This window comes from Alosa sapidissima, chromosome 19 (genome assembly GCF_018492685.1).
Source record: "Alosa sapidissima isolate fAloSap1 chromosome 19, fAloSap1.pri, whole genome shotgun sequence".
Taxonomy (NCBI): Eukaryota; Metazoa; Chordata; class Actinopteri; order Clupeiformes; family Clupeidae; genus Alosa; species Alosa sapidissima.
In genome coordinates, this window is record NC_055975.1 from 10,630,162 (window position 1) to 10,653,244 (window position 23,083).

The 23,083-nt window shown below is 40.1% G+C and overlaps 2 protein-coding genes across 5 annotated transcripts; one reads left to right on the forward strand and one right to left on the reverse strand.

The window, feature by feature from the left end:
• Positions 1-223: 223 nt before the first annotated feature.
• gcfc2 (GC-rich sequence DNA-binding factor 2) lies at positions 224-11,913 on the reverse strand. 2 transcript variants are annotated; one of them, XM_042072558.1, is made up of 19 exons: positions 11,530-11,913; positions 10,652-10,747; positions 10,354-10,506; positions 9,836-10,084; positions 8,259-8,359; positions 7,809-7,862; positions 7,261-7,364; positions 6,644-6,827; positions 6,144-6,267; positions 5,830-5,875; positions 5,469-5,566; positions 3,932-4,131; positions 3,660-3,804; positions 2,131-2,252; positions 1,689-1,765; positions 1,449-1,515; positions 1,187-1,333; positions 945-1,084; positions 224-449 (listed from the first exon to the last, which is right to left on the reverse strand). In XM_042072558.1, the coding sequence occupies exons 1-19, from the start codon at positions 11,813-11,815 to the stop codon at positions 338-340; spliced, it is 2,505 nt and encodes an 834-aa protein (XP_041928492.1). In that variant the 5' UTR covers positions 11,816-11,913; the 3' UTR covers positions 224-337. The 2 variants fall into 2 exon arrangements, with proteins under 2 accessions (XP_041928492.1, XP_041928493.1); XM_042072559.1 differs by lacking the exon at positions 7,809-7,862.
• On the forward strand, positions 11,123-21,412 carry LOC121693251 (G-protein coupled receptor family C group 6 member A-like). 3 transcript variants are annotated; one of them, XM_042072555.1, is made up of 8 exons: positions 11,123-11,263; positions 16,583-16,766; positions 17,034-17,343; positions 17,713-18,540; positions 18,872-19,075; positions 19,312-19,423; positions 19,791-20,778; positions 21,382-21,412. In XM_042072555.1, the coding sequence occupies exons 1-7, from the start codon at positions 11,218-11,220 to the stop codon at positions 20,717-20,719; spliced, it is 2,613 nt and encodes an 870-aa protein (XP_041928489.1). In that variant the 5' UTR covers positions 11,123-11,217; the 3' UTR covers positions 20,720-20,778; positions 21,382-21,412. The 3 variants fall into 3 exon arrangements, with proteins under 3 accessions (XP_041928489.1, XP_041928490.1, XP_041928491.1); XM_042072556.1 differs by lacking the exon at positions 21,382-21,412 and having other exon boundaries at positions 19,791-20,870; XM_042072557.1 differs by lacking the exon at positions 11,123-11,263 and having other exon boundaries at positions 16,518-16,766.
• The last annotated feature ends 1,671 nt before the right edge of the window (positions 21,413-23,083 follow it).

Genomic DNA, 23,083 nt, shown 5'->3' on the forward strand with positions numbered 1-23,083 from the left:
GCACTAAGAGGTGCACCATGGTCCTAAAGCTACTCAGATGTGTTGCAGGCTAATTATCACAACTTTTCTGCTTTACATATTGTCCACGTCCATTGTTTACTGTTGCAAAGTATACCTATTCCTATCGAACGGTTCTTGGTGTACATATAGTACAATAACATTCCTTAATTGGTCAAAATAAGTGTGGTTGTATCAATGGAAACAGATTCTATGACAAAAGGGGCATATTATAAAAAATAATGTTTATTTTCAATTAAAGATTTTTCCATAGACCGGTACAAAAGTAGCATTTATGATTCTTATGAGGACTACTAAAAGGTGAATATTTTTTCACCTTTTAGAATAACTGACTCATTAAGTCTGTGTGGTGGTACTTTTCTGCTATTGTAGTCAGGTCATCCCATGCCTTGACATCTGCCATGATGGTGAACAGAGTTTTCAAAATGTCCCTGAAAAATGAAAGACAAACTTTATATTCAATATGCTTTATATGCTTATTTTTCTCTCTTTTTGTCCAGCTCTCTCCACTCCCGCGCCACCATGAGCCTTGCTTCTGCTCTTGGTTTTTTTTTTTCCGGTTACATTTTTTTTTGCTTTCCCCTTTCACTTTGCTTGCTACAGGATAAAGGGTCTGAGCTCTAAAGCGCCTTGAGACCATTTCAGTTGTTTCTTAGAGATACATACATAAACTGGACTTGAATTGAAATAAAGACAAATCACACAGCATATTACACAGCATGAGGATTTGAAACAACTACATCTCTCATTTTGTAAACCTATAGGGCACACATGTTTCCATGTAAACTAATAAAAAAAAAAATGCATGATCAAATCTTCAAGTCATAAGTAAATATAATTATGCACCGAGTAAACATGTTGCTTGTTTGCCAACTTTGTGCTAAATGAGTGCCAATGAGCACAGAGCAACTGAGAGCAGTGGTTACCTTGTCCTGTCTGGAGGAGTATTGTCTTTGCAAACAGAGTGCCCAGTTTGCAGCAGATGACTACAGAAACTCTTCAGCTGAGGCAGAGATGATCTTGTGTCCAAGTCCTCGAACCAGGACTTGGGAAAGCATGCTGCCACCTAGTGGTAAAGATTGGACATTGAAACATGACTTCAACAAAAGCTTTAGTAAATTTAACATCATTGTATCGGCAGTCAAATTAAAAGAAAGAGAAGCCGCACCTTTTTGCATTTCTCCACGGTGAGCTGGCTGTCGGACTCGTTGAGCAGGGCCATCATGAGGTAGCGATTAAGGAGTTTGTCCAGAGCCAGCTCCTTCAGAGTGTGCTCCGTTAGGATATCATCCCACAGGGTGATGTTACCGAGAAGCTGGAACATAATCCAGAGTCCATTTCAAATGAAGTAGGTTACAGAATATAATGATGCACTATTGTGTGTTATGAATTATGATTGTGAATTCAGAAGGAAAATGGTTGAGTGTTACCTTCACTGCTGACCAGAACTGCTGTGTTTGAAATCTGTACTGTGGTGAAGCCCGGTCATCCAAGTACCTAATAAATAATAAAACAATCAATAAAAACAAGAAACCAAGATCAATACTATCTCCATATCATGAGAAGTGATTTGTACAAAAAAGGGAAATGTGGGGAAATATCTAATCAAATGGAAACAGCCTGGTAAATTACAGAATTACAATGTAAATGTGTTAAAAAAATGGCTTTACTTCTTTGGATAGAGAGGGATGAAAACATCTTCATCAACTGCACTTTTCAGCCGCGAGGTGACCGACATCAAGAAGGCCTGCCAGGGAAGCAACGCCAGCTACATATTACACACTAGGACTAAGCACGTTACAAACTTGGTTGAGTCATTTATCAGTCTTCATCTGCAATGTTTGAGTGAACTCTCAACAGTCAAATCAGAATTGTCCATCATACTTCGATCATACTTCATAAGACGATCTTACACTGCCTTCTGTTCAGGACTATTATTGTAACCAAAGCTGAGAATAAGGACTGAGAGCCTTGGCATGGTTAATCAAAGTTACTCATCGTGTATGGTAAACCGGGCTGACATCACACATATACATCCTATACCAGCAGCCAATGAATCACTTTTTAACTGCCTCAAAAGCACTGAACAGATTAAAAGTGACATTATCATACCTTGACAGGCTTGCTCTGATCGCCACTGAAGATGGAGTAATCGTCCTGTAGTCTCCTGCAAAGGACTGTAAGACACTGGGTCTGTCTCAGAGATAAAGGGTCCCACACCAACTCCACAAAGCCTAGGAGTAATAGGAACAAGTGGCCACGATATCATTTAAATAACAGAAAAGTACAGTAAGACACAGATAACATAAGACAGATAGATACAATCACTGGTCTTGAATTATTCCAGATGTTTTTTAATTCTGGAATTAGAATTACTAGTGCAGTGCCCATTCAAACATGCTAACCTGTAGCCCAAATACATGCCTGCAGGTAGGCATACTTTAAAAAAATAGGATGATAGGGAAAAACATAATTCCAGCTACATTCAATAATGAATACTGAATATTATATCATAATATAATAAATGTGCAGTGAGCAGAATTTAAAGTATATATTTTTGGGGGGCTTTTTATGCCTTTAATGACAGGACAGTGGAGGAGTATGACAGGAAGTGAGTGTGAGAGAGTCGTGGTGGGATCCGGAAAGGACCACGGGGCGGGAATCGGTTATATATGTTTATATGTTATTTTAAGAGCGCATTGTCAACAGTCATATTGGCGGGTGCACAACGCACCATCCCTCTATCATCCATGAACGCACACCAGCGCACATCCATGCAAAACCCTCCCAATATGGACTGGACAATCCTACTAAATTTGAATAAGCTTTTGACGAGTGACGATGCGCTTTTGACTGTCATGATAGGGCCCTGTATGTTTAGCCTATTGAATAACTTGATGATAGAACAGACAAACTGTAAAATGATGCATCATCATATGAAATTTGCAACGATGCAGCTCAAAAACTGGTCTCTATAAGTGACATCACGCTCTATCTGCCTCTCGTTGTCTGTAGCTGATCATGCTTTTATGTCTGGCACTCTGAAACGTCTTTAAATTCGGGACCATTATCACTCATCTAAATTTGGGACCTTGCAGTCGGGATTGTCGTTTGTTTATTCAAAATCTAAAGACTGTCCAACGTAGCCTGGGCTATTGGAAGTGTCAGTTTATTGCACATCATGTTTTACACCGTTTTGAATAGCCACTGCATACTTGTGTTTGTTGGTGTGTTGTTGCAAAATCCGCTGACTTATTTTAATGTAAGCAAACCGCATTTAGCAAAATCCACTGACTCATTTTAATGCAACGGAGTCTTTATTGTTGAGGTCAGACATGATAATCACCCGCATATCTTACACTCGCTTTTTACCTGCGGATTCAATTCTACCAAAAGTCCCGGTTATCCTCTCAGATCCCTGTCAAGTTTGAAATCAATCGGACCATCGGTTCGAGAGATATGCGAATAACACACAGACAGAGTTCCTGCAATTTATAGATAGATAGATTTAAACGTTCTTGTTTTTGTATATTCCAGCCCTGACCCCATTTGCATTGCAGAACACAGATTACTGTAAGCGAAGACTGTGGTGGACAATTCAGAGTGTTAGCTCTGTGATATTCTGAAGATGATGGACAGACCTTGAATCTTGGGCAGGACAGTCTTCTCTATGATTGCAGGAATGGTTTTAATGTCCGCATTCTCAGACTCCTCGTGTCCTTGTCCGTGGCAGAACTTCTCAACTGCAGAGTACCAGGGCCGGCCCTCAAAGTCCTCACCATCTGACTGGAAGCACATTTCACAAATGTAAACAGATTCAGCCCTAAGAGTCCAATGAAGCCGAGAGAACTGGCATAAAAGTAAACTTATTTCGAATGTCAGTCAATAACAGCGTCAAAGTTTCAAACCGTACCTGAAGAGGGTTCCAGCCAATGAGCTGCTGCCTGACGATGGGGCTCAGGAGTTTGGGCAGGCACAGGCCGATGTACGCATTGTTGTAGGAGTCTGCGTAGGAATGTCTCCACTCATCAAACCTGGAGAGGATCTTACTGATGTCGGAGAAATCCTTATGGACGTCTGAGAAAATGGCTTCCGCTCTCTTCAGGATGTCCGCTAATTAGTCAAATTAGACATATTTACACATTTGCTTATTTCTACTAATGATCTTTGCTAGGTTTATAGACCTCTTTGGAATTCTTAATTAAGCCAATGAATGCCTCAACTTCTACAATTTGTCATCACATTTGGTTTGAATATTGCTTACATGACCACACAGAAACATGGTAATATAGGGAGGGAAAGTAATCTCATTGCCACCTACTGGTTGCGTTCCTAGAGTTCAGCGGAGTGGATGGGATTTTTTTTTAGAAAAAATATATCTCAGTGCACATTGGGATCTTAATTTAATGCTTTCCACATGTTAGGCACTGGGGTCACCTCTATTGCTTCTAGTGGTCATACCTTATTTTTAGGATCAGTTGAATTGTTTTGAGTTTTTGTCTTAACATGGTGATAACTAACTAAAGTTGCATGTGACATCACAGGTTTGGGCGCTTAATCTCTAACTGATCAATACGGCAATTTGCTTAACTGGCTTAACATATTGTTGTAATAACTGAGCGTGATGTAAACCGCGTGGTGATTACCTTTATGTCTGGATAAGTGGTGTTGTGTTTTGACTCACATGAAGAACTGGAAGAAAGTGTTAAGTGTCAATGCTAACTAGGCTAATAAACAAACCATGCTAGCGTGAGTAATGTCAAAGGGTAAAGTCACGTCACTTCTTTAATTGTAGTCCATTTATGAAACAAAAGGAGCAATTTCGATTTTTTAAAATAAGGCAAAATAGGACCTGACATTTGCACAGTTAGAAGATTATTACTGTATACACACTGAAAAATATTTTTGGTGGATAACTTCGCTGATTTGGCTTCACAATATTTAAAAAAATTTTTTTTTTTTTTTTTTAAATGGGACTTAACATTGGAGCTGCTCTTCGATAGGAACGCAACCACTTGGGGCACTGGTTTTCACTTTCCCTCCCTATAACCACACAATGGAATACACAGAAAGCAAACCAAACATGCAAATGTTACACACCCACGTTTTTGAATATTTGCTAAACTTGGGTCACAATATCTGGACTTATTTTCTATACCACTGCACACATTAATCTTCATATGATTATAGTCATGGTGGTAATGTTCTGCAGCAGCATTAGATAGAATTACACACAGTACAGTACTATTAGACATTATTCTCAAAAAGAAAACATAAATAAACATATCATGTTCATGAATTTGCATAATAGAATGGCGGGAACAATTTAACCCGCCATGCACATTTGGTCTCCCCCAATGTTGTCTCCATGCCTACGGCCTTGTAGTGTACTAATGAACGTGTAAATATCTCTCTCCCACACACACACACACACACACACACACACACACCTTTCTTCCTCTGAAGCTCTTCCTGCTGTTCAGGTTTGTCCTCTGTGTCGGCAGGCAGGCACGCAAGCTCCAGCTGTCCCTCCGAGATGCTCTCCTCTCTGCAACAGTTCACAAACAAACCACCTAAACAACCACATTTACAGCTACTGCTGCCGCTGCACATACAGTACAGTGCACTTCCCCTGTTTGATTACTTCAGTAATGTCACAGTGAGTAGATTGAGTGAAACAGCAGAAGTAGATAGAAGTAATTACAAGGTGTCCAGTTTCTAACTTAATGGGCACATCAAAACTGAGACCATTCATGAATTAAATGTTAACACTGAAGGCAATTTATATAATTAAATGATAAAAGTCCATACCTGCCCTGAGCTCCCATGGGATCGTCACCAGTTGTATCTGTGTTAACTATGGAACACACAACGCAGATGGTTTAGGTGAACAGGACAAGATAATACTCAATGGAATAAACTCAACAGATCGAAACAGGTCTTTACATGTATAGGCTGTGCTTTGCGTTGTAAATGCTGATTGCAAATTACTTTTAGCAGAATTTTGCTGGAGTGAAAGTTCAAGTCTAAGTATAAATAACTAATAACGTTTATTCTTCACTGAAGGTTGAGGTTTAGTCCCTGCAAGTGTCCACTGCTCCGGGATCAGTGTCTTGCCTACTCACACGATAGCTGCTGGAGACGAGAGGACTCCTCCCTCACCACCTCCTTCCTTTTGGTGAACAGTGCATCCGCTTGGTCGATGTACAGAGAGTGCATGTCCATCTCCACTGAGTTGATCAGCACCATCTAGCACAGACAGGTAACACACAGGAAGAGCAAAGACATATAAGGTCAGACCATCAGCCAGGACTGGTCACATTCCACAGCGACAATGAGGGTCCAAGCAATGACATTAGGGACACCAGCATAAACAGTAATGATATAGGCTTGTTTATAAGTAGGGCAAACTACTACTATTACTATAATGTCCAACTACTATTACTATAATGCTTGGACAAAAAGTGACCATCGTCACAAGGCAATAACTAACCAATTTCTGTGGGCCCTCAACAAGATTAGAGATTAAGAAATATTAGGCACACCACAAATATTCTCTCGATTTCAAAAGGCTCAACATCCGACACAGCCTGCAACGATTACAACAATCATTCTGCGTGTGCACCTTCTCTGTCAGACATTCGATCAGGTTGTCGGCATAGACACGCATGTTCCGGTAGAACTTGAGCTGTTCCTCAGCAGTGGTGTTCTCCAGGTTCTCCAGGGTGCTCTTGGCCTCGTCCACATCAAACTGGAGCTTCCGCAAATCCGCCTCATGGGCCCGGTGAACACTTCTCAAGGACTCCAGTCTGTGTTAAAGAGGGGGGGGGGGGAGAAAGACAAAGAGAGAGAGAGAGAGAGAGGGAGAAAGAGAGGGGGAGAAAGAGTGTCATAAGGCAAAGGAAGCAGAAAGACAGCTCAAAGTTAGAAGAACTGAGCCTTAAACACTAAACTGAGACTTAGAAATGCATAATATATATTTGTATCAGAGCCAGATCCAAGCTATTTTAAAACTATGTGCATATTAGCCACCATTACATTCAGCAATCACACACACACACACACAAACACAGACACAGACACAGACACAGACACAGACACACAGACACAGACACAGACACAGACACACAGACACAGACACACAGACACACACACTTCTGTTTCTAATTAACCTCTGCTTCTATGAACTCAATCATGGTTGAAAAGCTGTGAAATGAAAGGCGCAGCTGAGGTAGTTCCTACTTTCCAGTAATCCTCTTCTTGATGATGCTGAAGCTCACAGCAGGAAGTGATTCAGGGATTTGCAGTCTCTTCCTCTTCCCTGACTCTTTTCCCGGTTTGGAGATCTGAGCATTCACACAAAGAGAACAAAAAATAAGGATGAATAAACACATGATGGACAATGCAACCTCACTAATTATAAATGATGATATTTTACCACACCAGTACTAAAACTCTGACAACTTCCTTCTGGTCTCTGGTAAACCTGAATCCGTTTGGTGACAGACAAAGTAGTGTGAACAGGGGTAATGCCTTATATGACAAAAAGTTGTGTATGTTCACATTATTTGACAGGCATGTTACCAGGTCTGCCTCACTTGTTCTGGCACCCATGCATACACCCAACAGGTGATTTTGAATTACTTCCTGTGTTTAGACACCATCAATTAAAAACAGCTAAAAGCTTACCTTTTTGATGACATCGAAAAATTTGACATTTGAGCAAAATGACTTCCATGAGTCAGACAATAGAACAAACACACACATAGTCAAAAATGTGTATGCCTTACCTGCAAAATATTCTGGAGCAGCTCATTGAGAAGCTCACATTCGCCTCTACTTAGCTAGAAAAGAGATGCGACAGCAGGAATCAGGGATTCATTCAGATACACTCTCTCTTCAGCAGGACAGAAGAAAATACCCATATCAACAGCTAATGGCATGATAGCTAATACTGAGGGCTGGGAGTGGACATGCACTCAGTGTCAATTAACGTACTTCCGTCAGAACATTTTAATGCAGTACGCTGTGTGCTTACTCACATAGTGTGTGAATTTCAACAGAATAGTGTTGCTTTAATCGAACACCAACTCAAAAGTGTCCATCGTTCCACACTAAACCTTTTGATTTGCAAATGAGCTTTCAGGGGAGAGAATATCTGAATATCCCAGTCTGACTGTCACATCTCTGTGTACGTAATGCAAAGTTATATATGATATGATGTCCATAATCAGACTCACCTGTGGCCTTTTCACACCTTTCTCAATTTGCTGGGCCTCCCACAGGCTCTGGGCCTCGGCCTCCTCGCTGTCATCAGAGCTGTCCTCACTGTCACTTTCACCTGGGGGTCAAACAGTAACACATCATCAACATAAACAGAGAGTAGAACTGAATAAACATGCGGAGTCTAATTTTTTTCTACATCTCACAAAGGAGGGCCATTAGTTTAGTGATAGGGTGGTGGTAGTGTAGTGATTAAGATGCTGGGCTAGCATGTAGTAGCCTGAAAGTTGTGGGTTTAATTCCCGACTTCCACCGTTGTGCCCTTGAGAAAGGCACAAGGACATTGGCCCTCGTAATATAATCAATATATGGATATCACTTTAGATAAAAGTGTCTGCTGAATGTACAGTATACAGTACATGTAAATATAGCGGCAAATAAGATTTGATACTCTGATGCCACTAAATTCTGCTGAAAGGAATGTGAAGCAGCCCGTTGTTCACTAAGGACACTTGCATAACATTTGTTTCAGTGCAGTCCAGTATCCATTTCACCGAACTTAAAATGCTAAATGGCAGGATTTATATAGCACCTTTCTACTCTTCCAAGTACTGAAAGTGCTTTATAATTTCATGCTTCAAATTCACCCATTCACACACACCGACGGGGCAGGCTGCCTTGCCAGGCTCCAGCCTGCACATCGGGAGCAGTTTGGGATTCAGTGTCTTGCTCAAGGACACATCGACAGGCTCAGAAGGGGTCAGGGTCGAACCAGCAACCCTCCAGTTACTGAACATTTTTGCAAAATGTTAGTGTCTTAACCTCTTAAACTGTTCCTTTTAACTTCAAAATTAGAAATATACAAAAATGTTGACAAAAAAATGATATTTAGAGGTAGCTCAATCATGTGAAAGATTGCCTATGTTAAGCTGTGCTGCGTTATTGTGATATGCAAGTAATATTAAAAGTTGCTGCAAATGAACTACATTATTGAAATCAGCAACACTGACATGACAACAATGACAACAATCTCAAAAAAAGCACAACGTTTTCAACAATCCCTCATTTCTGATGCTCAGCAGCCAGTGTTGACTTTTTGCAGTCTGGATAGATCCATCAGTGATCTTCCATTCTAATACATGGCAGATTTGATCCAACTGGTAAGGTGGAACCAATCAAATAAACTTCTATTCTTGTTTTTGCCATGATTTTTCTCTTGGTACACAACACAACTGCAAGCAAAGCTGAGCAAGGAATGGTGAAGGTGCCTTTTCATCATACAGTTTTGTGGCACATATTTAGGGTTTCGTGGATACAATTGTTTGAATATTTTAATGAAGACTAAAAAAAATGTGCTCTAAACCCAAACAATAACCAAGGTGATCATCAATAGAAATATGTATTGATTTTACCAGGAAAGGTAAATTGGCATGCTGTATTTTCTTATATAAAGGAACAATTTGAAGGGTTAAGAGCATGACAATTGGAGACTTAAAAAATAAGGACCACCCTACTGAACAGCTCCTCTACCTCCTTAGCCGCCACCACCGCCCTGAAAAGCTAATGGACGAACACTCGGAGCTGCGACGCTCACCCATCTTTTCCGCTATCCTCTCTCTGAGCGTTTGGGGTCGGGGTGCAAACTCGATACGGCGCTCGTGGTCATCAAACTCGTTGTCGCTGTCTCGCTCTCGCTCCACGTCGTCCAGATCCTCGTCCTCTCCCGTGCCGGGGGTGCTCTCTCGATCTCCGTCCAGAGAGATGTAGTCCCTTTGGGCCCGTGCCCGCTGACGTGCTTCCTTGGCGGCACGGATCTTCCGAGCATCAGGGATGGAGACTGGCACTATGCAAAGTGATAATGACACAAGTTAAAGGAGAATTCCGGCCATTTTTCACATAGATCACTGTTTCTCGAGGTCACCAAAACTAGCTTGAGTTGCTGCAGCCAACAGCTAGAGTAGCCAGGAAGCTACAGTGCTACACTCTGGGGGCATGATTTGACCTCGAGTAACAGAGATCTATGTGAAAACTGGCTGGAATTCTCCTTTAAGTCACACTTATTCACACTTGTTATTTTTGTATTTGATGGTTAAGTACACAAATCACACAGACCTGGAGACCTGGGGATCTGGGCAGGCGCTGAGGACTGAGAGGACATCGATGTCATAGAGCTGATGTCGCTGTTGTCACTTTCACTCATTTCCTCTTCTGCAGAGTCACTCTCTGACTCTACTGTGGGCTGCTTTTTCCGGGAGACATCTTTTGCTGTAGTTTAAGGAGAGAGAATTGCAACTCTGAATGAACTGGTCTCACAAGCAATTATGAAAGATCATCAAATGCAGAGCAAACAACCCCATTTACTCAGCGGCAAAACTGAAGGTTTACTAATCGGATACTGATTAGACTTTACCTTCAGAAATCTTGATTGGTGAACCTTCTTTTTTCCGAGAACTGAATACAACCAATTTGTCTTTGGCTTTCTTTATTTTGAATTCAGACTCAGGGCCTGTTTATAGAAAATCAGATAAAAAATGAGTCAGGTTGTTGTGTGAAACAAAAGGCAAGTTGAGATTGCGAGGTCAGATAAGTTTCCAAATGATGTCTACTCATGACATCTTTTTTTCACTGTGTGCTCTGTGTGTTCACAAATTCACAGATGGGATAAATGCAGAGACCAAATTTGTATAGCCTACTTGTATACACAAGTATACTTCGCCGAGAAAAAGTTCCTCTGACCGCAGTTCCTATAAATATTTAAGCTCTTACTTTGGGGTAGGGTCTTTTCCCTGAGCATAGGAACCATGGCTGATTTGCATTCCAAGGCAGCAGACAGCAAAATAATTCAGCTTCTCTTTAAATTGGCATAACATAACTGCATGGGTAGGCAGACTGCCTAATGTCATGCAACAAATGCCTTCAGCTTCTGGACAGATAAGAAAGTTATGGAGCTAGACTATTACTTAGGCTACCAAATACATGTACATACCCTCCTGCAACTTTTGGAAACTACTATATAGGAAAGGTGAGCGTGATATTATCTATGGCATTTACAATGATTACGTTTGACACATAATATATGAGCATAACGACATCTTCCAGAGATAACCGTAACAATAATGAAAACAAATAACATTTTAAAAATGTCAGATATGGGGACAACGCCACTGCAGCGACTGGGGAGTTTGGGGGGTTAAGAGTTGTTCCATATTTGATTCATGGTTTGTCCTGTCAATATAGGCCTATCTATCTGAAGCATAAACACGTTTTAACATGTTCCTACTTACTCACCTTCGTCATCGGAGAAAGTAAGCGTCTTTGTTTTGGTTTGCTCTTTTGGAGGACCTGGGCTGCTAGCAGAGTAAACCATTCCGTCATCGTCCTCTCCACTAGAATCCGATTTTGCGGGAGCTTTTTGAGCCTTGGAACTACAGGTTATTCCTCTGGTTTGAGATAGTTTTGATGGTTTGATCTGAAGAGAAGGTATTTCACTCTCATCCTCGTCTTCTTTTCGATCGTCTTCACTGGAATCGTCTTTCCTTTCTCTAATATTTCTCCGCGTTGCCTTACGAAACATTTTTTTTTAAATGTGGTTTGCTAAATGATTAAGAAATGTTTACACTCGAGTCTTTTTACCAAACCTGAACGAACGGCGTTTTTGATATTACTTCCAGGTAAAGATTTCTTTCCAACAAAATAAAAGCCCCCATTTTCAAAATAAAAGCCCTTTAGCTAAAAGAAAATAGTGGCAAAGTCCTTTCATTTAAGCTAGCCTTTTCAGTTCTATGGCAAAATGGATATGGGTTAATGTGCTGATGGTTAATCTAATGCCAGAAAGATGGTGTGGCTCTCCTACTCAGTTTCATCAGATAACATAGACTGATAAGCAAAACAATTGTGTATTTTATGACTAAAGCATGAAAGTTTCACATGTAATCTTCAATCTTCAGGTTTAATTTCAGACGTGGAGCCACTTCATATCTGACTTCTGGGGCTAGATATTTGCTGTATAATATACACATGTTTGAGGAGTATAATATTTTTACAAGTCATTCCAGAATTCTACTGTGATTAATATAAGATCTAGAACTTATATTAACTGCCATTCAAACTGGTTGCTTGAGTTCATTATGACAGTTTCAAATGGAACCTTTAACTGGCAACATTCTAATCACATACAAATGTGATTTCTTTTTTCACCTTTACAGATAGATACATAGTGGAATGGTAGATAGTAGGAGCAATTTAATAAGGAACCCCTTTCAAAAAAATACACAAGTAGCCTTTTTGTCTCAACAATGTTTTCCTTTTTTAATGTCATGTCTCTATTGGCTGTGTAGCCTTTATCCAGGCTAACAGTCTCCTGAGCAAGAGCAAAGATCAGTGCACTTGAGGGCAGCCTTTTTGCACCTGCAATGCATAGTACACCCTTTTTTGCAGCAACAATGGATCAGTTCATAACAGCCATGGGAGGCCTCCGGAAGAGTGGTCTAGAATGGCTCCCATCCTGTCTCATCCTTCACCCATGCTTTGGCCTATAGGACACTGACTGGATCTGCTCCCTGCTATCTTAATTCAATGATCAAGATATTATATCCCTAACCGCACTGCAGTCTTCTGATGAGCGTCTGTTGTGTCGACCAGCCATAAACACTAGGTCAGATTCAAGACTTTTCCTCGGTGGTTCCTCGTTGGTGGAATAAATGCTCTCCGTTCCTGTGATGGTTTTGGGTCTTTCTAAAGGCATATCTGTTCAACATGCACTTAGTTTATTAAACCTTTCTTGTGCGTTATGGTTTTATATTATAGTATTTATTTATTTTTATTAGGATATTGATTGAATTGACATTGTTGTTTATTATTGCTATTCTCCTTAATGTAGTCTTAAATTGTTCACTGTTACTTTGTATTGTTGTTGTATGTATGTCACTTTGGACAAAAGCGTCTGCTAAATACCATAACCATAACCCAGCCCCAATCAGAAGGCTTTTGCTCAGGATCAAGCACTAGGCCTAAAGCTTGGTACCAGACACTGGCTTGATAAGTGGCCCGCTTAAGTTAATATGTTGCTCAAGTGCAGCCTTTGTGGGTGGGATGTTCTCTAAAGCTCTAGATTTCTGTGTGAACAGGTTTTCTGGCCTCATTCACCTCCATGATGTCACTTGTCCTATCATACATTAGTACTACAAAGCGCTCCAGCAGTGACATGGATAGTTCACTCTGATCATTCTTCAATTGCATGAGCTCATTGAAAACTTCAGTTACTTCTGTGAAAGATTTCCATGTCGCCCATGCAGTTTGATGTCTTTGGTATCAAGCACTAGCAGATCTTGGCTCTTCAAGAAATGGGTTCCCCATCTCAATTGATTCACTGTTAACAGGGACCTAACATGCTTCTTGTGCTGCTCAATGCTGCTCATGGTGATGGTTTTCAGGTTGTGGTGACGTTCCATTTTCAAATTCAGTAATTATTCTGGCAATTTCAGGGCCAGCCACCATCCAGCATCACAGTGCCCCGGGATTCTCTGTTAGTCCAACTGCTCCACCAGATCCTTTGATGAGTGCATTGTTCTGTTCATGACACTGGTCTATTGCCATGGCTGAGAACTTGTTGTATGTCTTATGCACAATGAACCTCCCAGCATGGAATTCTTTCAGGATTGCTGGGTGTTTCTCTGAAATGTTTGCAGTCATGGTGGTCTGTGTTGAGCTTGTTCAAATAATGGCCATAATAATCTATGATATGACCTAATTGCTTCGAGAAAGAAGTTTTTTTTCACAGACAAGGCATTTCAGGCCACAGATATAACCTACAGGTAGGGGACACAATGAAAATAAATTAACATTTCCCTCAATGTCAACACTATTTCTTTGCATTGATGTGCGACTTTAGAGTTGACGAACTCCGGTGATATGCAAATTCCTTGCTGCAGACATTGTAGAGGACTATTTTAATCAACACCTTTATTTTTATCAACACCATCAGGCCGTTTTTTAAAAGTAAATGTTCCAATCAATGATCTAGTCAGCACATTTTCTTCTCTCTCCTTCATTTTACAGTCTAATGGTTACTGACTAGGATGGCTCGGGGTCAAAGGTCATACGGAATCGATTAATCTGCGTTATTTTTTTTAATCAGTTATTTTTTCTCAAATTAATTAATCGAAATTAATCAGTTATTTTGACAGCCCTATTAAGGATAAGTTGGACAAGGGTAATGTTGTGGGAGCTGTGTTTATACAGTAGACCTCAAAAAGGCCTTTGACACAGTGAACCACAGCATACTCTTTAACAAGCTCACCAATTTCAACTTCTCTGAACATGCCATCGGTTGGTTTGCCTCATACTTGGACAATCGAGAGCAACGTGTTAAAATAAACACAGGACTCTCAATGACACTTCAGTCGACAATGGGTGTTCCACAGGGATCCATCCTGGGGCCTCTGCTGTTTAGTCTGTATATCAACGACCTACCAACATGCTGTCAGTCAGCAAACTGTCAAATGTATCCTGACGATACAGTCTTATATGCACCAGCTAGAACACCAGGTGCAGCAGCAGAGGTCTTGACCAAGGAAATGTAGGAGTATGCCAATGGCTCAAAGATAATCACCTGATGCTTAACATTAAAAAGACTGTTTCAATGTGCTTCTCTATAAGAGGTAAAGCCAAATGTACCATTAAAATAGACCAAGAGGCTATAGAGGAAGTGGATGAATTTACATTTTTAGGTATTATTTTAGACTCACAACTTAATTTCAAAAAACATGTTAAGAAACTCTGCAAGACTGTCCGGACAAACCTGAACTGCTTCAGAATGATAAGACATCACATCCCGGTCAAGGCAGCTTTATTGTTCTTTCATGCAATGATACTCTCTCACTTATCATACTGTATTACCGTATGGGGACAAGCCTCCCAGACAACAGGCACTGAAAATAATGGACCAGAAACCAATAACATCACATCACTGTTTAATTCTACAAAAATATAAGTTATTAAGTTTTGATAATTTCATTAAGCCTGGCTGTTTGCATAGGTGAGAGTTTGCGGGCGGTTGGGTATCTGGGGGTTGTGTAGTACCTGATGTTTTGTGTCTGTGTTATTGCATGTTGTATGTGACTGGCTGTTCGCATAGGTGAGAGTTTGCGGGCGGCTAGGAATCTGGGGGTTGTATTGTATGTGATTTGCTGTCTGTGTTATTGTATTTGTGTATGTTGTGACTGGCTGTCCGTATAAGTGAGAGTCTGCGGGCAGTTGGGTGTCTGGGGGTTGTGTTACGTGACTTGCTGTTTGTGTTGTTCTTATGTATGTTGTGGTTGTCCTGATGTGCATGATTAGGGTATGAACACTAACATTTCATGTTTTGTTGGTCTCTATGTGAATAGAGAGGTGTATGTACACATATATTACACTTTTTAGAATACTTTTAGATTACAATATGCTTTTAGAAAGGTCTGACCAGGGACTGGGGTTGCAAATTAGCCAACTGGCTAGAAACCTTTTATGTAACACATCTACAGACATTGTTATGGCATTGACTGTGATAGCTATGTATGTAATAATGTGCGCTACATTGTCCCTGACAAATAAACTAATAAAAAATAAATAAAAGTGATATTAAAGATAAGCAGAAAAAGGGAGAGGATAGGGCCAATAAAGAAAAGCTCTTAAAGACACTACTCTTCCAAGAACACCTCCTCTCCTAGCACTTCTCACAACCTCCTCTACCTCCTTCCTTCTCTTCCTTCTTACTTCTCCTACCATACTTTGACTAGTACTTAAAATGTAGGCACTCCTATCCTCTAGTATTGACGAATGCAGTGGTAATTCCTATAGCTGTAGCTCTGTAGTACTGTAGCTTAAATGTTATTCTATTGCTGCAAGTTATGATAAAACATCGCCAAATTAATCAATGTAAATGTACAGTAAAGTCACATTTAAAAAAAAAAAAAAAACCTGTGTTATTTTAACAGTTTCTGCAGTGTAGTATTATGTTGAGTCTTGTCATGATTCAAACAATAGTGTTTACTCTACTTAAAACTGTATTTTACATTTTAATAACAATCTAAGTATTATCATCTTTCCCTTTCCCTGTGATACTCAAACTATAACTATTGTTTTACCTCAACCTACTGATGAAACTAGGAAGCTTTTATTCAAAAAGGGATGCTTACATTATGTAAAATGTAATACGGTGACATGAAAGAATATGCAAATAGCAAACTTCCTTTTTCCTTTCAAAGAACATGCTGTCGGGTGACCTCTTCCCTGGTACGCACATTAGTCAGGCCTGTTGTGCTGCTTGGATGACATGACTGAGTTTCTGTCAACTACATAACAGATATGGGTCTTTTCTGGTTTGCTGTGAGCCTGTGGAGCTGCTGTGGACCGTCTGTGTCCCTACATCTGGGAGGAGAGACCTCTGAAGTATCTCACCCAGGAGATGTCATGATTGGCGGTCTTTTCCCTATTCACAAACAAGTTTCTTCAAAGGAAACACATGGCCCTATTACAAATTGTTCTGAGTGAGTATATCTTTTGATTTTATAGGTTATATTACAATCATGTATTTTATTGCTGTATATTAAAAGCACTAGCATGTGGACATGTAGATAGTGTTTTGTTTGAAGTGACATTTTTGCATAAAGTTGTCATTGTTTGGTGTCATTGTCAGAACTTGGTGTTCAGTTTTGTTAGTGAATCTTTTGTGGTCTACTAGCTTTGGAAAACCCCACTGCTCACCTGAAAGAAAACATTTACATCATGCTGTGAATATTTCTTTCTGTCTGCAGCGTTGACGTGACCATGTTAATCCGTGCCCAAGCCATGATATACGCCATCGAAAAGATCAACGAGTTACAATATCTGTTGCCAAATGTGTCCATTGGCTATAAAATATATGACACTTGTGGGGATGTATCTATAGCAACTAGAGAAACGCTAAAACTCCTTGAACAGTCCCTTGGAAACCAAAATATGTGTCCTCTCTTGGAAGAGACCCCTGGCACGGGTGCAGAAGGGGTCAAGGTAGTGATTGGAGAGAGAGACTCTGAGACCTCTGCTGCTGTGGCCCGCTTGCTGGCGCTGCCCAAAATGGCACAGGTACACAACCAACATCACATTGGCTGTGTTCCAATTCACATACTTCTGTACTTACAATACCTAATATGAGGGCACAAGGTATCATAGTACATAAGTATGCAAATTGGAACACAGTTATTGACTCTATCTTGTCTGTCTGAGTGAGTGGAAATAATGGCAGCAAGTCTATGTTGGATTGGCTTAATTTGAGTCAGAAAATGTACAAATGACCAAAATGATATTGATGCCTTGGCTTTAACCATTTCATTTGAGCACAACATGAAAAGTGTAAAAAGACTTATAGTACTATACGGAATTGACACTGAATTAATGTGAAGAGACCTAAATCAAAATGAAGTACAAAAAAATAACACCATGTTCCTCTCTCAGATTAGCTATGCTTCGACAAGTGAGCTACTAAGCAGTAAACTGAAGTTCCCATCCTTTCTCCGCACTGTCCCGAGTGACAAACAGCAGACCAAGGCCATGGCTGAGTTTGTGAGAGAACAAAGGTGGGACATAGTAGGTGTCATTGGAAGTGATGATGAATATGGCAAATATGGCTCTGAGACTCTCATCGATCTCTTCACTCAAATCAAAGCCTGCATCGCATTCAAGGAGGTTTTACCAGCTGAGTTCACTCAAAATGAGTCGCTCACTAGGATACAACTTGACAAGATCTTCAAGAAGATACAAACCCATCCAACTGAAGCTATTGTGATTTTCACCAAAACGAGAAATGTGAAAGCCATCTTAGAGGAGGCCGTTAAGCGTAGGGTACACAGGACCTGGTTGGCCAGTGATTCCTGGTCCATCTCCACAGAGATATCTGGACTCAAGAACATCACACAGATTGGGAGAGTCATTGGTTTCATTAACAAAAGAAATGTAATCCCAGATTTTAAGAAGTATGTCCACCAGCTGGTATCCCAAAAGAGAAAAAGCACAGGAGACAGTTTTCTCTTGAACTACCTGTCACGGTATCCCATGTGTTCTCATGCTTTAGAGGAAGACGACAGAGATAGTCCTTCATTGTGCGAATCCAGTGATTCTGGACAGAAGTGTCTGCAGTTGCACTGCTTACGAAATAGTATTGACCATGATGAATCCTATAGTGTTTATCTAGCTGTGAATGTAATAGCCCATGCCTTGAATAGTCTTCTTGAATGCAACAATAGAGATGGATGCAAAGGAAATACACCCTTTCCTGCCTGGGAGGTAAGCCATCTTTTGTATCAAAACCTGAAGCTTAGCTATTCTCAACACATTTGTTTTAAAAATCTACACAGTATGACAAAAGCAATGTGTTAGAAATAACACAAACTGTTTTGTCCCTATCTGGGCATAGAGATGTGTTAAAAAAAACAACAACACAAGTTGTGTTATTTTCAACACATTCGTTTTAAGAGTGTAGTTAGACTGTTCTGACCAAGATTTAAATGAAAACGTGAAGTACTCATGGTCATACATATTCACAACTTTATCAGCTTATGATTCTCTTCTGATGTTTGCATATATGCCTATACTGTTGTATTTTGTTTTCTTCTAGCTGTTACAAGAGATAAAGAAAGTCAACACTACAGTGGACGGAAACACTCACATATGGTTTGATGAGAATGGGGACCCCAGTACTGGGCAAGAAATTCTTGAGTGGAACATTGAAGGTTCAAAGGTTAACATCAGCTCCATTGGAGAGTATGACACATCAGGAACCATAAAGCTATACTCTAATCACTCCATGGACAACTCCATAGTATGTTGGCTATTTTAAAATTATAAATGTATATCACTGTTGCACTATGTATGCTATATCAAATTATAAAAGTAATGCAAGTTAGCAGTCACTTCAGCTTACCCGAAAATTTTTAAATCCTGCTAACTGCTATGTGTTATAGTCAAATTATGTACCCAATATTATAATGTCAACCAATTATTAAACCAGTCAAAGATACTAATACCGATGATAAAATTGATTTGGCATACTTTTAGGAAACAAACTGCTCCAAATCCTGTGAGCCAGGCTACGAGCTAAAACAGTCAAATACTACCTGCTGCAAAACATGTCTTCCCTGCAAAGACAAGCTTTACTCTAATGGGGGTGGTAAGTACTTGGCACCAAGCGTTCTGTGCACTTGGACATACAGTAGGCGTAGGTGTATATGCTTCACTGCCATATGTTTCATATATTTATTTAACATACTTTACTTTTTGGAAGGAAAGGTGGTTAGTCTGGCTGGCATTTGACTGCATGTAAATGTGTGAAGAGTTCAATTTGCATCATCCCATATCAACAGTTTTTCATTAAGTTTGGTTTCCCTTTTTACCTTCATTTAGGTTTTTCAATTTGCACATGGTCTTTTTTTATTCTAGAAGCCTTTGTACTGTATGTTTATGTAAACAAGCAATGATTGACTGACATATACATTATCCATACATTCCATATTCATATGGTCTGTGTAACCAATCAGAAGCGGAATGTCAGGCCTGCCCCAGTGGCCAGTACGCATCTCCAAAGAAGGACTGCTGTCTGCCAAAGGAGATCACCTTCTTCACGTGGGGGGACGGCATCGTCATAGCCCTGGTGGTGTTCGACAGCCTGGGCGCCGTGCTCACTGTCCTAGTGGCTGTGCTGTTCACCGTGCAGAGGAGCACCCCCATCGTGAAGGCGGCCGGCGGCTACCTATGCTTCCTGGCCCTGCTGTCCCTACTGGTCTGCTTCGCCAGCGTGGCCGTGGGGCTCAGCGAGCCCTCAGACGTGACCTGCATGATCGAGGTGCCCCTCTTCCTCCTGGCGTTCACCCTCTGCATCTCCTGCATCCTGGCCAACCTGCTCCAGGTCTTCGTGGGCTTCAACTTCCGCCTGACAAAGACCAGCACGCTGAAAAGCCTCTATAGGCCGGCTGTGGTCATTTGTGTTTGCTTCGGGGTTCAGGTGTTACTGTGCTCACTGTGGCTCATCCTTAAGCCCCCAAACAAAATCACATTGAATGACCATGAAACCCAAATCATAATTGCATGCTTTGAAGGGTCCATGTTTCTGTCCATGGCTGTGTTTTTGTATGTCTGCCTGCTTTCTGTGGTATGCTTCATATTTGCCTACAATGGAAGGCAACTCCCAGACCTGTATAAGAATGCTCGATATGTTGCTGTTAGCATGCTGGTCTATCTTGTGATGTGCATCATTTTTCTGCCATTCTACATGACTTCTTTTAACAAGTACAGGCAAAGCATTCAGGCTTGTGCACTCATGGTGACTACATACAGTGTCTTGATCTGCCACTTTGGCCCAAAATGCTACATCATGCTGTTTAAGAAGGACCTGAACAATGAGAGTGCCATAGCAGAGTACATACGTAACCATTACAACCAAAAGAGCATAAGGGTTTTAAGCTCCTAAGGTCCTGTCAGTCAGTCTACAATGTATAGTCTACAAGAGAGCATAGAAGAGCATATATTGTTCTATAGATGCAAGACTGAAGGACCAGATACAATAGCATCTACGTGCCCTTTGTATACTCTACACAATTGCTCACACAAAATGCAAAATGCCTCAAATCTCCAGCAAAATGACACACAACATTCAAAATGTCGTAAACACATCTTTAAAGCAAACATTCGCCTCACATTCTAAACACTTTTGTCATAATATGACATTTTGGATACATCATGTACACACTGTTGCTCAAAACCTAAAGGTATTCTGTCTTTCATAGGCTTTATGTATTTCCATACAAGAGTGAAAGTTACGGTATTTACAAAGAGAAGTTGAAATACACAGTAAAAAAATTGAAATACACAGTTACTGTGAAATACACAGTAAAAAAATTGAAACCAAAAATAGTGATTTTTCCCAAATAATTTGCTGTTAAAATACAATGACCACCAGATGTACTGTACATGGAGTTTTGAAAACACTGATTTTGCCTAAGACGGAAATGACTGACTACTATCAAATTGCTTTGCTTTTTCCAAAGAAAAGTTTGTGTGTGTGTGTTGTTTGTGTGTGGAGTGTGTGTGTGTGTGTGTGTGTGTGTGTGTGTGTGGGGGGGGGGGTTGGAGTTGTGTACAGTATGTATTCATAGGCCTATAGACCCTTTCAACTGCAGAAACAAACAATCCTAAGCGTTCCTAAGGCATTTCTGGAGGCACAGAAAAATGTATTGAGCTAATGGTAACATGGGGACAAACAAAATTAAAAAAAAAAAAGAGTAAAAAGACAAGTTTTACATAAAGTCGACTTTTTGTACAACATTGTAATTTTCCTTTCAAAGTATCTGCATTGGTTCTGAATATTTCAACTGGAAATCCTATAGGAGCAGATTGAAAGGGTCTATACCTGTATAGAGAGTATAATCTATTCATAGGTCTATGTTCTATACTAAGGCAATGATTGGATGGAGTTCAGTAAAGTAATGAGTGTTTACACATGTGAAGAGAGAGAGTGAAGCACTGGTGATTTAGTGTGGCATTTTGATGGGTTGTGTTTGAAAAAAACGAAATCAAGATACTTCCTGTTAGATTTTTGTGTGTTAGGTGGAAAATTGTGTGTGGTGTGTTGCAAAATGTGTTTTAGTAAATTCAAACACTGATAATTAGTGGTTTTGCAGATTTGATGTGGGGTCATGATGTATGGAGGACATGTTTAGAAAATTGTGTGACAAGCAAAGATTTAGTGTGTAAGCAGCTGAAAAAAGCCATTCCTCCTTTTGGATATTCCCACTGCAACATCATAAACACAGAGCTATTCTTTTTATGAAAATGAGTAGAAGTACAAGAAAGTAAGTAAGTAAGAAAGAAAGAAAGAAAGAACACATTTTTGTTATCAGCGATTGACCAGCTTTAATAAAGACCTTACAAGACTATGGGCCCTATAGGCCTACATCATCGTTTAAATGCATAGGATACCTACTGCACAAAATAGAAATGCCAAAATGCTGGCTGATTGCCTCAGATTTCTTTCCCTTATTTTTTATAAATAAAAGTAATTTACGAAGATTATAATAGTCTGACAATGATGCAGTTTCACCTGTAATATTCCCTATGGGTTGGGTAATGAGGAACTTGCTCAGACAGCGTTGTAAAGATTTATTAGCCTACCACTAGATGGCGCAGCACACTATGAGCGTTACATTACCAATCTTTATGTGGTGATAACGCTAACTGTCTGGATAATGGTAATTATAATGAACTGTTAATTAACTGGCGACAGTGCCAAACCATACCCATAAATATTTTGATGTGATGGAAACTTCAAAAGCTGACATTCAATTAATTCAATCAATTATCTTGATTACCTCCCCCCTTCAAAAAACAATAATCTTGATTAATCTTCTTTTTTCTTTGACTTGCTGTCAAAGGAAAAGTGCAATCATTATGCGAGATGCATTAGACCTGTTTTAATTCTAACCCGATTGTAACTTTAATTCTCACCTATAGGCCTACCTCTTTTCAAGTTCACGTTAAGTCTCAAGTAAAACAGGAACCAGAGAACAAATAGCAACCACAAATGCTGGATAAAGTATAGTTTGCATATAGCCTAGCCATATAGTCTAGTCTATTTGAGGCCGACAGTCGTAAGTCGTAATTCATTTGACCTGCTGCTGATCATGTGGTAGGCTTAATATGCCTACAAGGTTTTGATACATTTGTCTAAGATTCCTTGTCTGAGAACTTCCAAGATCAGTTCATAAGACAAATAGGATGTAGCCCATCCAAGTCTCGAACCAGATGATAACATGGTCATGCTGTTTATGTTAAAATG

Coding starts and splice junctions, on each gene's coding strand:
- gcfc2 (XM_042072558.1), bottom strand. CDS start 11,815: ATGTTTCGTAAGGCAACGCGGAGAAATATTAGAGAAAGGAAAGACGAT. Junction 8,360..9,835: donor GAGGATAGCGGAAAAGATGG/GTGAGCGTCGCA, acceptor TTTGACCCCCAG/GTGAAAGTGACAGTGAGGAC. Junction 3,805..3,931: donor TTGGCTGGAACCCTCTTCAG/GTACGGTTTGAA, acceptor ATGTGCTTCCAG/TCAGATGGTGAGGACTTTGA.
- LOC121693251 (XM_042072555.1), top strand. CDS start 11,218: ATGTACATACCCTCCTGCAACTTTTGGAAACTACTATATAGGAAAG. Junction 17,344..17,712: donor CGCTGCCCAAAATGGCACAG/GTACACAACCAA, acceptor TTCCTCTCTCAG/ATTAGCTATGCTTCGACAAG. Junction 18,541..18,871: donor CACCCTTTCCTGCCTGGGAG/GTAAGCCATCTT, acceptor GTTTTCTTCTAG/CTGTTACAAGAGATAAAGAA.